The 16,432-nt window shown below is 34.8% G+C and overlaps 1 protein-coding gene across 2 annotated transcripts in view; it reads left to right on the top strand.

The window, feature by feature from the left end:
• STX7 (syntaxin 7) overlaps positions 1 to 15,397 on the top strand; it is a 72,524-nt gene extending 57,127 nt beyond the window's left edge. For both annotated transcript variants that reach the window (XM_032484937.1, XM_032484938.1), the window contains exons 10-11: positions 11,601 to 11,678; positions 15,254 to 15,397. In XM_032484937.1, the coding sequence (XP_032340828.1) occupies positions 11,601 to 11,678; positions 15,254 to 15,382 (207 nt within the window). In that variant the 3' untranslated portion in view covers positions 15,383 to 15,397. The remainder of the gene's footprint in view (positions 1 to 11,600; positions 11,679 to 15,253) is intronic.
• Positions 15,398 to 16,432: the final 1,035 nt, after the last annotated feature.

Genomic DNA, 16,432 nt, shown 5'->3' with positions numbered 1-16,432 from the left:
AGAACAATAACAACAACAACAACAACAACAACAAGTGACTGCTTTACAGATTCAGTCAAACACTGACTTGAATGGAGAACTTCGCTTCAAAACTTCAAAACAGGAGTTTCTTCTGTGGACCATGCTTTCCCCAATGTGTTCAGCAATGAAAAGGGTTACTTTTTTCAGCTTCAGTAGAAGCTCTCTCAGGAATTAACGGGTTACTTACTTCAGTGAGTACAGTGACTCATCTTTCAATCCAAAGACCTGCCTGATGATGTCAGTTCAACAGCCTACGTGTCATGATGGCCCCCTTCATTTTAATCCCTCTGAGGTATGCTTTTTGGCTCCTGTAGGTGTGTGACTGTGGGTACATTTGGCCATGCTTATAGAGACTCATTTATAATTTTAGAGTTGGTGGTTGAGAAAAGTGAGAAGTTTGTTTTAAGTGGTTTATAGCTTTGAGGATATTTGTTGGTATTACTGTTCTTAAATATATTTATGTCTAAAGAATCAAGCTTCTACAGGATGGATGGAGTAAGCCTGACAAAATTAATACATATTTTAGTTTCAAATGTAATAATATGTTTTTTCTCGAAAGCAGAACTGGGAACATTGAATGACGTGCTTATTTGTTTTTTCCTAGTTTTTTTAAAAAAACTTCAGACTTAAATGTCTTTTTAAATTTTGTAGTCACATTATCTGATATCTAACTTGATTCAGTTGATGATATGTAAAGAAGAGATTTCACAGAAAAAAAATCAATTCAGTTAACTAGTCCAGGAAATAATATATCTAAATATTGAAAAGCATATTTTAAACCAATAAATAACAAAGTTAGAGATATCAAAATATCTAAAATAAAAAGCACAAAGGATAAAACAGAAAATTTCAAATTTGCTTTCTAAACCTCTTAACATTTAACTTTTAAAAAAGAATAGAAATAAGACATTTTCTGTTTGCAGACTCAGATTTTGTTTAAAATGTTATTGCAGAGTGATGGTTACTATACCATTTGGTTCCACGTGAAGAAAGAACATGTCTGAATGAACAGCTTTTGACATTTGAAAATCAACACTGTTTACATTTGAGAAAATTCACTGTAGGTTGTTTTTAATAAATTTAAAGAGATTTACAATCACTTACGTAAACTTTATTCTGTGTTTGTATTACTTCCCTTCAATTATATTTTTTCTAAAGTTTAATAACTATTAAACTTCTAAATGAAGTCATATGTCCAGAACAGGCAGCGATCATAATTCTTTTACATTATACTTCAGTTCAAAACATTTCCCCACTTACCGATGATTTAAAAAGCTAACAAGAGATGAAAGTGTTGGTAGGTTCATAACAGAAACAAGTTATCAGCAGAGAAACTAATGATTGTGAATTTGTCTCCAGAACATACAAAGAAAAGAAACACATAAAAAACTTCACCCAGTTAATCTATCGGCTTTCTAATACAGAATATAGTATTAAATTCTGTGCACAACAGAATACATTATGGATACAAGTATTTCACTAGTTGACCTTGGCTATTAAAAAAAAAATTAAAAACACAGTGAGGTTGCTCAGTTAGGGACTGAGCTTCATGTATGTATTTTTATCCTTCACCCTTTACTGTTCACCCCTAAAACATTTATTGAGTGATGAGTAAGTAGTCAATTGATACATATTTATCATTTTCAGTTTGGAGGTAGCAGCTGAGGGAGAATAATTAATGAAGTGTATTAGGCACTCATGTTTCAGGACTCCCAGTTTAGAAGAGGAGACAGGGCTGGGAGTAAGATTTGTTGGATGCAAATATCAGTAGGAGTAAGGAACTATACCCCTTGGATCGGGAAATGAACTCCTTTCTCTTGTATTTCAGGAGATGCCCTAAGAAGAAACATCTTGATCTCCTCTCTGGCTTATGCTTAGTGGAGGCAGTAGCCCAGAGATGTAAATGCTCAAATATCTCAATGGAAGGGCTTACAAGTCCTATTGTGTCTCTGCCCTTGCCTTATAGCATTTTCCCTTTTCAACTGCAATATTCCACTCCTTTAATAAACTTGCTATTTCTAATTATATAATATACATAAGTGTATATATGAAATGAGTAAGTAAAGAGAACCAACCCAAGGTCATCTTTCTCATTCAAGTTTAGGGATTCTCTAAAGATAAACACAGCCTTTCCCTCCTCAGCTTCCTCTGAGAGCTGAGTCTCTGTCTTCTCTGTGGCTGCTGACCCTACTGCTCCCAAAACATTGCTGATCAGTCTAGTTTCTGTGTAAGTCTTGCATTAGCTCATCTAAAATTAATTTAGCTCAGTTTTCCTAGAAGGCAATAGCTTGAGTACCTACTGGAATGGCCTCCACAGGCACGGGTGCACAGGAAGACTTTCCTCCAGGGAAAATACACACACACTTAGTTTTTGTACCAACTCAGTGAAAGTTGCTCTGTGTGCTGAAAAGATACAAGCATGACACCTTAATCTCAGGGCCGCAGGTAGACTGAGGGACGAAAGGTGTGCTGATCTGCACTCACTCCCTCTCTCCTCCATCTGTGGATGAACACACACGTGATTCCATTTGCCCCTGTCTACACTGAAAAACTTCTCTCTAATGAACTCAAAACAGTCTAAACTCGTTTCCGATGGGATAAGTTGGTTTCAATGAAACAACATATGACTATCTCAAGGAAAGGAGAATTTTAGATGTTTTATATGTAATTATGAATCGTATTAAATGTTCCACTGAAATTGACAATAACAGTAGTATCCTCATTAATAGCATCCTCTGTGGGCAACTGGACCATATTTTCTTTTTAAATTTTCTCTATTATTATGAAAAAAAATCCCTTGAGATCTAAAACTTACTCTATTTCGGTAGGAATAGTGTTGATTCCATGGGATATTTGGTTCTGTTGTATCACTCCACCACACCGACAGCTGAATTAATCTAAAACCAACAAGCATTTTCTAGTGTAATTGGCTTGGTTCATTTGCCATGTGGAGATATGACTTTAGTCAGCCAAATAACAGTCTCATGACATATTTAAAACATCCATATGTTCTAGGGACAGAAATAAGCTTCTTCTCTATAGTCTAGTGAGGTAAATATTTCCTGGTGGCATTTCTAAGGACAATATTGCTTAAGTTAAAAACCAACTGTTCCTTATGTTCTTTTTAATACAATAAATGCACATGCTTTGACTGGTGTTCTCTGGCACAACAAAAATCTGTAAGAGGAAAGCAAGGAATAAGTCTAATTAGGTCACATTCTTAATTTTTGGAAATGAGCATTCTTCCCTAATACTTATAATAACAAACACAATGTTTTTTGTTGTTGTTGTTTTGTTTTCTTTTAGTGAAGAATAACCAAATAAACATAATATTTTTGTGGAACTTAAAGTAACATTAAAAGACCATTTTGACTAATTATGCAAAGAGGAATAAGTTTTAAAAGCCTTTGTATTCTGTTTTCATTTTGGGGTTTTCTGATGTTACTATTTGTAGGAGTCTGGTTTTGAAAATTGAATGTTATGAAGAACGGGGTTCACAATGCCTAAGTTTAAAAATTAGGTGCAGTAATGGAGGGAATGCTGAGATCAGATAAATGGGTGTAGGTTTGAATTTACACAGCTTTTCCCATCTCAGAGATCTGAAAGTGTTACTTCCAATATGGAGGGCTTGTTTTATCAAAGTAAGATTTAAGAATTAGATAAGTGATATCAAACTTGAGCCAAAACAAACCATTTCTAGAAAAACAGGAAACTCAAGGATTTTAACTAGCCAAAAATTTTAATGGTGAAGAGCTAGAGGAATGCTGTAGATGTTAAAAAGAATAGAAATGAATGGGAGGGAGAGCATGGCCCACTGCATCTCCAAATCTGGAGAACTGGAACTTCATACTACTGTTGGGGATTATGAAAGCTTTGGAGAGAGAGCAGAGTAAAACAGAGGAAGGTTTTATCAAGATAATGTGGCTGAAGCTCAGGCTAAAATTTTATCTACTCCTTTACTAATTCTACAAATATTTTTTGGACACTTACTGTTTGCCAGGAGCTGTTATTGGGTCACAGGACACAACTGTGGACTAGTCAGAACAAAAATCCTTGCTTTTAATAGAGTATGTTCTAGTTGGAATATAAACAATTTTTTTTTATTGAAGTATAACTGACCTACAACACTATGTTAGTTTCAGGAGCATAACATAGTCATTCAATATTTATATACATTACAAAGTAATCACCACAATAAGTCTAGTTACCGTCTGCCACCATACAAAGTTACTACAATATTGTTGACTGTATTCTCCATGCTGTACATTTCATTCCTGTGATTCATTTATTTTGTAACTGGAAGTTTGTACCTCTTAATCTCTCTCACCTACTTCACTCATTCCTCCAATCCTCTGCCCTCTGGCAACCACCTGTTTGTTCTCTGTATCTATGAGTCTGTCTCCATTTTGTTATGTTTGTTCATGTGTTTTGTTTTTTTAGAGTCTATGTGTAAATGAACTTATACAGTATTTGTCTTTCTATGTCTGACTTATTTCACTTAACATAATACCCTCTAGGTCCATGCATGTTGTTGCAGATAGCAATGTTTCATTCTTTTTTATGGTCAAGTAATATTCCACTATATATCTGTATCTATATCTATATCTATCACTACTTCTTTATCCATTCACTTATCAGTGGACACAGGTTGCTTCCATATCTTGGGTATTCTGAACAATGATGCAGTGGACATACATCTTTACAAATGAGTATTTTTGTTTTCTTTGGAAAAATATCCAAAAGTGGGATTACTGGATTGTACGATAGTTCTATTTTTGATATTTTTGAGGAACCTCCATGTTTTCCATCATGGTTATACCAATTTACATTCCTGCCAACAGTGCATTCCCTTTTCTCCACATCCTTGCCAACATTTTTTTTTTTTTTTTTTGGATAATAGCCATTCTGACAGGTATGAGGTGATATCTTATTGTGGATTTGCATTTCCCTGATGATTAGTGATATTAAGCATCTTTCCATGTGTATGTTGGTCATTCTTTGGAAATATATCTATTCAGACTCTTTGTCCATTTTATAATCAGGTGGTTTGTTTTTTATTTTTGTTTTTATGTTGGGTTGTATGGGTTTTTTGGTATATTTTGGATATTAACTCCTTATCAGATATGTTGTTTGCAAATATCTTCTCCCATTCAGTATATGGCCTTTTTGTTTTGTTGACAGTTTCCTTTACTCTGTAAAGCTTTTTATTTTTGATGTAGTTCCATTTGTTTATTTTTTAATATTGTTTCCCTTCCCTGAGGAGACATATCCAAAAAAATAATGCTAAGACCAATGTCAAAGACCACACTGACTATGTTTTCTTCTAGGAGTTTTATGATTTCAGGTTTTACATTTAAGTCTTTAATCCATTTTGAGTTTATTTTTGTATGTGGTGTGAGAAAGTAGTCCAGTTTGATTCTTTTGTATGTAGCTATCCAGTTTTCTCAACAACATTTATTGAAGAGGCTGTCTTTTCCCCACTGTATATTCTTGCTTCGTTTGCCATAGATTAATAGATCATATAAGCATGAGTTTATTTCTAGGCTCTGTATTTTGATCTATGTGTCTGTTTTTTGCCAGTGCTTTAATCACTATAGCTTTGTAGTAGAGTTTGGAATCAGGGAATGTGAAACCTGCAGCTTTATTCTTTCTCAAGATTGTTTTGGCTATTCAAGGTCTTTTGTGTTTCCATAGAAATTTTAGAATATTTTTCTAATTCTTCAAAAAATCTCATTGATATTTTGATGGAAATTGCATTGAATCTATAGATTTCCTTGAGTAGTATGGTTGTTTTAACAATATTAATTCTTCCTATCGATGGGCACAGTATGTCTTCTCATTTGTTTGTGTCATCTTCAATTTCTTTCATAAATGGCATATAGTTTTATAGGTACAGATTTTTTACCTCCTTGGTTAAGTTTATTCCTAGGCATTTTATTCTTCTTGAAGCAATCATAAATGGATTGTTTTCTTAATTTCTCTTTCTGATAGTTCATTGATAGCATACCTATTAATTTTGTATCCTGCCACTTCACTGAATTCCTTGATAAGTTCTAATAGTTTTTTGGTGGTGTCTTTAGTATTTTCTGTATATAATATCTTGTCATCTGCAAACAGTGACAGTTGTACTTTGTCCTTTCCAATTTGGATTTCATTTTCTTATCTGATTGCTGTGGCAAGAGTGGGCATTGTTGTCTTATTCTTGATATTAAAGAATAATGTTAGCTGTGGGCTTGACATATATGGCCTTTATTATATTAAGGTATGTTCCCTCTATATCCACTTTGTGTAGTTTTTTTTAATCATAAAAGGATGTTGAATTTTATCAAAAGCTTTTTCTGCATTTATTGAGATGATTATATAGTTTTTATTCTTCAGTTTGTTAATGTGGTTTATCACATTAATCGATTTATAGATATTGAACCATCCTTGCATCCCTGGGATAAATTCCACTTGACCATAGTGTATTATCCTTTTAATGTATTGTTAAATTTGGTTTGCTAATATTTTATTGAGGATTTTTGCACCTATGTTTATCAGTGATATTGACCTATACTTTTCTTTTTTTGTGATATCTTTGTCTAGTTTGGTATTAGGGTAATGCTGGCCTCATAGAATGAGTTCAAAAGCATTCTTTCCTCTTCAATTTTTTTTTTTTTTTTTTTTTGGAATAGTTTGGGAAGAGTTGTTAACTCTTTTTTTAAATATTTGGTAGAAGTCACCTGTGAAGCTGTCTGGTCCTACATTTTTGTTTTAGGGGAGTTTTTAAAAAATTACTGATTAAATTTCCTTACTAGTAATTAGTCTGTTCACATTTTCTATTTCTTTCTGATTCAGTCTTAGGATAATTGTATGTTTCTTGGAATTTATCCATTTCTTCTAGATTTTCCATTTTATTGGCATATAATTGTTTATAGTAATCATCATCATCTTGGCCACTTGGAATATAGACAATTGAAATAAATAAATAAAATTAGTAGTATGTTCAATAGTGATACATGCTAAAGAGGGGGGAAAAGCAGGGAAGGAGGATAGAAGGTATGCAGGGATGAAATTTTAGGTCAGATGACCAGGGAAGGGATGAGCAAGTGAAAAAACCTTGAGACAAGAGGGTATTTTTATGTTTATTTTATGGCCAATACTCTGTTTCTGGGCATATAATGGACTGAAAAATGTGAACACTCCCTTTAGAAATATCTTTAAATGCTTGATGTAATATAATACTGGATTTCTATAGCTGTGTAACAAATTACTTAATGGCTTGAAACAACAGTAAATACTCATTATCTGTCACACTTTTTAGATCAAGAATTTGGAAGCAGCCTAGGTGGGATCAGCTTCCAAGGTGGCTCCCTCACATGGTCGGACAGTGGATGCTGTTTGTTGGTGGGAAGCCTCAGTTCATCCCCATGAGGTCTCTCTACAGTCTGACTGAAAGTCTCTGCAAAATTACACTGGTTTCCCCTAGAGCAACCAATCCATGAGAGAGGCCAGGATGGAAGCTGCAATGTTTTTATGACTTATCTTTGGAAGACACACATTGTCATTTCCACATTATCCTAAAGGGAGCATGGGTCAATCATGATTCAAAGTAGGAGGGAACTATACGAAGAAGCAAAGATCATTGAAGGTCATCTTGGAAACTGGATACAGCACCACTGCATATACACAAGGGTACACTCAAGAAATAAGGAAAAGCAGGCAGAAGAAGCTAAAAACCCTAGTGCTAAGAAGCACTGAATTAACAGTTACCCCTAAGGGGTTTGTCAGTCTCCATCTTCCTGGGTCTGAGGCATAATCTTCTAAGCACAGCAGTTATTAATAACTAAGTCTTAGACCCAGAAAAATGGGAATTTGTAAAGAAAAACTAATCGTGTAACTGGAGCCCTGAAAGTGGTACACCCTTAGCAAAAGGGGGACTAGAAAATCTGCCTGCCAAGAAAGGAAAATAATGTGTCATCTCAATTGGCCTGAGTTCTGGTGGAAAAAAAACTCTTAAGAATTTGTAACCGTTGGACCCTCCCTGGCTTCAGGCTTGGGTTTACACTTCTTGGAACCAAAAGTCCTAAATGAAAAAAATTCACAGAAGGTGGTCCTGAGTTGATAGCCTTGAAGTGTCTGATATAATCAATTATAAATCCTCTCTGGAGAAAGAAATCTTCAAACCATGGCTTTCATGCTTATCATGTAGTATATGCTTAATGAATATGAGTATATATTACAAAATTATACAGCACACAAGGGAAAAAAGAATTAGGAAAGAGAGTTGAAAGAATCACTAAACTACAGAATTAAACACCCAGGATTTCAGATTAAAGGATTATGAAAATAAAAGTCTAATTAAATAGTAAAATAAATTGTAAACACACAGAAACAATCAGTCAGATCTGAAAATCAGAATAACAACCACAAACTAGGAATAAATAATATCATGATCAAAATTACAGTCTTGTTGGGACTTCCTACTTGTAGCATGTCAGGATGAGGAGTTAAAAAATCCTCTCTCTAAAAAGCAACCATAAAGCTAGACAAAACAACATATGATTATTTCAATAGATACAGAAAAAATATTTGGTAAAATCAATACCATTTATGATTAAAAAAAATCTCAACAGATTAGAAATAGAAGGAAACTTCCTCAAGTTGGTCAAAGACATCTGTGAAAAACCTGTAGCTAACATTATATTTAATGATTAAAGACTGAATTTTTTTCCCTAAGATCAGGAACAAAGCAAGGATACCCACTATTATTACTTCTATTCAACATTTCATTGGAGATTCTAGCAAGAAATAAAAGGCATCCGGTTTGAAAAGAAAGAAGTAAAATTGTACTTATTCAGATGACATGATCCTGTGTTCAGAAAACTCAAGGATTTCATTAGAATAAACTAGTTCAGAAAGGCTGAACACAAGATCAATATTAAAAATCAATTTTATTTCTATATACTACCAACAATCTGACAATAAAATTAAGAAAACAATTTCACTCACAATTTCATTAAAAAAGAATAAATACAACAAAAGAAGTACAAGATAGGCACAAGAAAAACTGTAAAACTTGGCTGAAAAAAATCTACATAATATCTAAATAGATGGAAAGACATTTGATGTTTATAGATTGAAAGACTCAATATTAAGATTCCCTCCCAATGATCCCTAGGAGAAGAATTACAAAAACTGATAAACAGATCCTAAAATACACATAGAAAAGCAAAAGACCAGAATAGCTAGAACAATTTTGAAAAAGAAGAAAAAAGTTGGACAACTTAGTATTCCTGATTTCAAAAGGTAGTATAAAATTATAGGAATCAAGACAACATAGGTCTGGCATAAGAATAAGGCCTATAGACCAATGAAACATAATTAAGAGTCCTAAAATAAACCTTTCCATTTATGGTGAATTGATTTTCAACAATAGTCCCAAAGCAATTCCTTGGGGAGAAAGGATAGGTCTTTCAAAAAATAATGCTGGGTCAATTGAATATCTACATGCAAAGAGAGGAATTTACATCTTTATCTCACACTATACACAAACATTAATTTAAATCTATTATAGACCTAAGTGTAAAAGCTAAAATTCTCAATTTTTGCCCTATGGGTGTTGTTTGTTTATTTTCTATGAATTTGGCACATATCTATCCTTAAACTCTCCCAGAAGTATAAATCTCTCAATGCTTCAAACACATCAGGTACACTGTCAATTTCAGAGTTCTGGAAATTCTGCTGGAGCCTTCTGCTCTGCGCCAGTGTGGTCTGATTCATTTCCAAGCCAGAGTCATCACCTGTGGGTCTCCATCCAACTCTTGGTGTGGGGGGCTCTCCCTTTGTCTCTCCCATGTCTGAGACACTGATTCATGGCTCCACAATTATCCTCTTTCTTGCTTTATTCCTTCCAGAATACTTTTGAGAAAGGATGCATAGGTGATAAGTTTCTGAGATTTTGCAAGTCTGGAAATTCTTATTGGTCGCCTCATCCTTAATTGGTCATTTGGCTGGGTCTAAATTTTTTAGGTTGGAAATAACTTTCCTTAAGAAATTCAATGGCTTTGCTCTAATGACTTCAGGCTGCCAGTGAGCAATTAGGAAGTTTGAGCCAACCCAATTCTCACTTTTTTTTATACAATTTTTCCCTTCTTTGGCAATTTTCAGATTTTCTCATCCCATGTTTTAGTGATTTCATGATGATGATCTTTGGTATAATTTTATTCTCATCCTGGGCCCAGTGAATACATTTCTACAGTTCTGGGAGATTTTCTTGAATTATTTGATTGTCACCCCCTACCTCGTCAAATTACTCTGCTTTCTTTTTCTGGAACTTCTGCTATTTGAATAGAAGCTTCTTTACTGTTTGGTGTTATTAAAATAGCTATTTTGCATCTTATTTTCATCTCTTTTTCTTTTTTTTTTCTTTGCTGTCTTGTGTGTTTTTTCCAACATTTTTCTTCTAAGCCATCTTTTTCATTTATGATATTTTATTTTTAATCTCTCAGATTCCTTTTATTATCTGTATCTTTCTTATGGCATCCTGCCAGTATTTCACAGATGCTATATTACTTCATAGCTCTCTGAGAATGTTAGTGATAGATTTTTTTTGTATTTGTTTCCTCAGAATAGTTTCCATTTCCTCAAGTTGCATTTTTTGATGATTTGTTTTCTTTTTCTCCCCCCCCCCCACTTTCATTCAGAACAGTAGAGGATTTCCTCTAACACCTTGTGATCTTTCGCAGTCACTCATACTGAAACTTGGGAAATTGAATGGGAAGTTCTAGGGTCTAGTGAGACATGTAAGCTGTTGGGTGATCTGACTTGGCAATTTTATTGGGAAGTATCCAACGTCAACATCTTTAGGCTGACTAAATTCTCTGGTGAATGATCTTCTGTCTGTCTGTTGAGTTTAAGTCAGCTCTCAGGGTTCTAGAAGCTAGTGGAGAAAGAACTGTAATCTGACATTCTGTACTTCTCTTAGTTCCCTTCTACCCTTCCGGGACTCTTGCCCTCAGTGCTGTCTGGATCCCCTCCATTCCTTCCCCAATTAAAGTTGCTCTGTTATCCTTGCTGGAGAATAAACTAAGTTTAGGGCTGGAACAGATGAGGGTCATTGGCCCAGATGAATGGAATAGAGGGGATTTGGTTACCTGCTTCCTAAGTTTCCAAAAAATCTTCCTATTTTCACCGTCCTTCCCACCCCCACCACCTTTACTTGCAAGGGTATAAGGAATCCACAGTGCTTGGTCATTTGGAGATTCTGGGATTTAAATCCCCTTTCCCCTGGACTTTCTCTATTGCCAGGTAAGGATTTAGTTTCCTCAGATTTGCTAAATTGGTTACCATTGATCCATATCCTTTATGGTTTCCCTAAATCTGCTGCTCTTTTCTCCCTTTACATTCTCTTTTTCTTTGTGGGTTTAGGGCTTCAAAAAATCATGGTAATGCATTTCAGGTCAGGGAGGCCAGGCAAATCACGTGTTGAGTTGACCATTTTTACTTAGAAGTATGTTATATCATTCATCTTTTTATGCCAGAAAATTTTCGTAATTTAAATTAATTAAAAAATTTTGTGCTCTGGTGGTTGATTACAGGTAAGGGTATTTATTCCAAGAATGACAGACCCAGTATTGTCAGCAGAGCCCTATGGAACCCCTTTCTCTATCACACAGGTAAATTACATTTCTCCTGATCTCAAAGAAAATTGCTATCCCTTTCTTGCTAAATGTAAATTAAAAAGTACTTCTTGGAATTCTTTATTGCTACACATTTTACTCTTTTTTTTTTTCCGCATAGAGATTGAATAATATTTTAGTAAATTGGGAATTCAGGAGCAAACAAAGATAACCCCCAAAATTCACATTGTAAATTTCCAGAATGAATGACTAGTTCAGAATGATTTCATAGGCCCATAGATTTGTATTTTCCTACAAATGAATAGCCATCTCAGAAACATTCAGGAACTAGATCTTTCCATTAGGTCAAAGGGCAACATGATGCAGCTCAGAGAAAGCGAGTGCTTTGTGAGCAATGTCAAAGCCTCAGGGGGCGTCTGCCCGCCTCAGTGGGGCTTTATTCATCCAAGTCAGACTCAGGGGTCCCAAGCAGTCACCTCAAGAGACAAGGGAATGAAAGCTCTGTCTCTAAGTTCAGTGTGCTCCTTGATTTCCAAGAGTAAGCGCCTGTAACCCCACGTGCATGCTCACCTGCCAGAGCTGGTGGAAATTTGCACTGAGGGTGAAAGCTGCTGGTTTGGTTAGTCTGCTGGAAAATGATGTCAAACCCAGCCCATCCGGGGAGGTTGGGTGGGGCCCCGTCACACCATTTCTTTCCCTTTGCCTTTGATGTTATTTGCCCTGGAGAGCTTCACCTCTGTATTTACAGTTAAAAGGAGACCACCTCTCTTGTAACCATGTTATTGGAGTCAGCCGAGGTCAGCAGGACTCTTTGCATGCTTTTAATTATAGGGTTTTTAAACGTTTTCCTCTGCTTTCCTATATTTCACTTTCAGTCACTTCTGCTGAACTTTTCTCCCTTTCCACTCGACTTCTCCAACGTCATCTAATTTCATGAGGAATCCTGCCTTACATTAATGACCAACGGAATGGAAACAATAACTTCCGGAATTTTTACTTATCAATGTGAATTAAATGGATAAGAAGGGATCAATTTCCATTTCTTGAACTAGAACATATTTTTGTTGTGCAAGGTTGGCGCGGTGTGGGAGGTAAACAAAAACTAGGTGGCCTAACTTTCCATAGTTTTGTTCTAGAGAAAAATTATTTCTAAGTGAAGAACAGTTTTGCCTTTAGACTTGTTTATTTATTTTATTTATTATGGACTTAAATATCACTTCCTAGTGCCAGACTTTAAGGACTTTATAAGTATGACCTCATTTAATCCTAATGATCCTATGAGATAACTATTAATTTTACCCACATTTTATAAGGGGTAAAAAATGAGGCACAGAGAGGTTAATTAACTTCCTTAAGGTTGCACAGCTGGCAAGTGGCAGGGCTGAGATTCAGCTCCAGGTAGTCCCCTGCTCCAAAGTCCATGCTCTTCTTTTTCTAAAAAATTGAACCCATACTTTGTTACTTACAGGTGTAATCTGCCTGTAGAAATTAAACAAGGTAGGAAGAAAGGAAGGGAGAGAAAGAGATAAAAGATGAGGAGAAGGAAGATGGACAGAGTAAGAAAGAATCATAAATGACAATAATTAGTCATTTTCATCACTATCATCACAAGCTGGGTTTCTTTAATTCAGTACCATACATTTGAAGTACATGCCATTTGAAAATGCTTCCAATGTAATCTTCTAAATCCTGGAAAGCCAAGTGTGCCTGTACTTGAAAGCACTGACATAGTGAATTAAAATTTGCATTTGCTTTAAAGCAACCACTTCAATTTGCTGAGTAGACTAGGATTGTAGGGGAATAAAGAGATTATTTCATCATATTTTTCAGGGTATTCAGAAGCTTCTAAACCTGGCTAAAGGAAATATGCACATCAGATAAAAGTTTTCCATTTCTACTGTGTTCCTAAAAATTGTATTCTGTTTTCAAATGTAGACTCGGTAAATGAGTTTTAACTCTTGCAAAAGTGGATTAAACAGATATTAGAGAGATGTTATGTCTTCTAGGCAAATACAGCTATCCCACAACATGTAGACGTTCCTAAACATGTGGTTATAAAATATATGATGAAATTGGAGATGTATTTTAACTGTGTGGCAGGATGCAGAGGACATAAGACTTTGGAAGTGATGCTGGAACAGTGGGACTTAAAGAGTGATTGTGTATTAAGCGATTTGAGTAAATATAAGACAGGAGGAGACAAAAATATTTACATTACACAGCTAATGAGTCAAAATGTCATACCTAAACATTCATTTGGTTGGCTGAATTTGCTTCCTAATGAATTAATTTGATTAGTTTAAACAGCTCTGCTTTGGGGTATCACACACCGGAATGCACTGGCATTTCATCCTCATGATATTCTAGCCCTGCTCGGCACTTCTCTGTTTGTTTCTTTAAGAGCCTGGACACGTTATTTCTTTATGGTGGTTGAAACTTTGTGTCTTGGCTCCACTAAGAGTATCTTGATGCAGTTGTCTCATATAAATACTCTTCCCCCAAATTTTTGCTTTGTTTTAGTTACTCTCCATGTTCAGATAATTCTTACCACATGGAGCAAAACATTGCAACACTATTTACTCAGGAGAATGGAGGCCCTTATTTTGTTCTTTCTTTTGATGGAGCTCAAAATTAGAAAGTGACAATATTTCAAAAATGGTTTTATATTAAAGAAAAATGTATTTTGTATCCACTCCAAAAGAGGAAAAAAAGTTGTCAGGTTTTTGACTATCAGTAATTTGATTCTTCTTCTAATGCTTCCTGAGTTACTTAAATCATTAAAATACAAGCTCCATGAGGGGACAGATTTTTTTTTTTCAATCAGTCTTGTTCAGCAATATATCTCCAGCATCTAAAAGTATAGGCACACAATCACTTCTCAAAAGTATTTGTGAATAAATGAATAAAATAATCTCTTAGAATGCAATCTAAATGAAAAACTCACATATTTCAAATAAAAAATATTTAAAATAATGAATCCCAACAAATTAATGAAGTATTCTTTTATAGGATTGTGTAGCCATGATGATTTCTTAGAAAGGTTTTGCTTCACAGGACATGTGAAATTTTTTTTTTTTTTATGTTTGTTTGTTTAGAAGTTCTCAAGAACATCAGCTGCTCTGATAATTTTTAATCATTGGTAAAAATACAGATGCTTGTAAATTCTGGTAGCTATTCACAAAAGGCTGAATAAGGCAAACAAAGTTCTCCGTTAGAGAATGTATTCTATGAACACTTCTTTCTATTAAATATTTGAGTAGCATTTCTTAATTTTAAAATGTTCTTTCTATAAAAACCACAATTTTCTTAAACTTTCTGATTTTCAAGTTCTGGTGCTCGACACCTAAAGTTTCTCCTAAAGTTGGAGGCCCTTTCTTCTAAACAAAACTGCATAGAAGATTCCTCATGAATCTGTCTTCATATCTCATATATCCCTTACATTTTTATTTTAATCTGTAACTTCCTGTTTCAAACGGAATCTTAGATACCTCTAACCCTACTGTCATCTCTCTGCACCACCTGTCTTTCCTCTCATCAATTTCCCTGTTAATTGGGCAGAACTGTCTTGGATAATCTAATTAAGTTTCTGTTTTCTTTTGAAACATCTCAAGCTTCTGATCTCCGGGTTTAGAAGCTCTGTTGTGAAATACCACAAACTAGCCGCTGGCCGTAATCGATGGAGTTACCTTGAGATAGAGGATCCAATGGAGATAGAGACAATGTGGACTGAGGCCTTGTGATTGACATTGGCAGGACTCTGGTATGTCCGTGACTCTTGTCCTTTTTATCTTTACACACCTCTCACTCTTCTGACTCATTTAATGGGATTCAGTTTGTTGCCTTTTCTAGTTCTTTTTTTTTCATTCTTGGCCACCAAAGAATTATACAGCATTCACATTACCTTAGACACAATTTTCAGGTAATTTCCTCATATAAAAGGGCTTAATTGCTTCATTAGGTAATTCAGAATTGAAAATAAACATGTTTTAAGAAATGACTACCCTATAGTTCACCAGTTTGCCTAACTTTGCCACCCCCAACGTACGTTTTATCATGTGGTGTTTGCTCTTGATCACAGTGAATCAAAGAATTAAAATTAATGCTCTTCACTTGGTAGTACTTATATTTCCTTGGGAAACATATTAAATATATTGATACAGGAATTTCTGAAAAATTGAATGAAAACATCACTTTTAAAGAGAAAGGAAGGACAGAGCAAGAGATGGTCTTTTCTGTCTCATACCTGGCTTCCTCTTCATGCGGAGCAGGTCAAACTGATCCCACAGGTCAGGTCATTCCCTTTCCTGGAATATTTAGGTTTACTAACTATTTACCTGGATAAACCTACCTCACAAAGGTAGATTTGTAAAAATATTTTCAAATCAAAACATTGGTTATGCTAGTCAAAAAAGCGTTTTAACAATATTGGAGATACAGAAATGATACTTTAATTTCTCCAGCTTATATCCCAAATCATGATTTTTAAAATTCCCTTAGATTTTTTTCTGACTTAACGATCCTGCAGTATATATAGCAATAATATAACATTATTTGCCAGTTTTTTTTTTTAAAGAAAGTAAGTTTTCTTTTTAAAATTAGATTTGCAAACTATTTTGTACCCACTAACTGGTTAATGCTTGTAGTCATGGTCTGAATTACCTAAATGCCTTCACTCTCTAATGTCCCTAGAAGTCAAAAAATAAACCTACAATTTGAAAAAAATGTGATCATGGCAATTTTCTCTATAACTTTTTGCTGCTGTGAATTCTAAGCACTGATTATAGACTCGA

The sequence above is a fragment of the Camelus ferus genome, chromosome 8 (assembly GCF_009834535.1).
Source record: "Camelus ferus isolate YT-003-E chromosome 8, BCGSAC_Cfer_1.0, whole genome shotgun sequence".
NCBI classification, from domain to species: domain Eukaryota; kingdom Metazoa; phylum Chordata; class Mammalia; order Artiodactyla; family Camelidae; genus Camelus; species Camelus ferus.
Note: the sequence above shows the minus strand (reverse complement) of the source record. Positions and strands in the feature narration are given on the sequence as shown.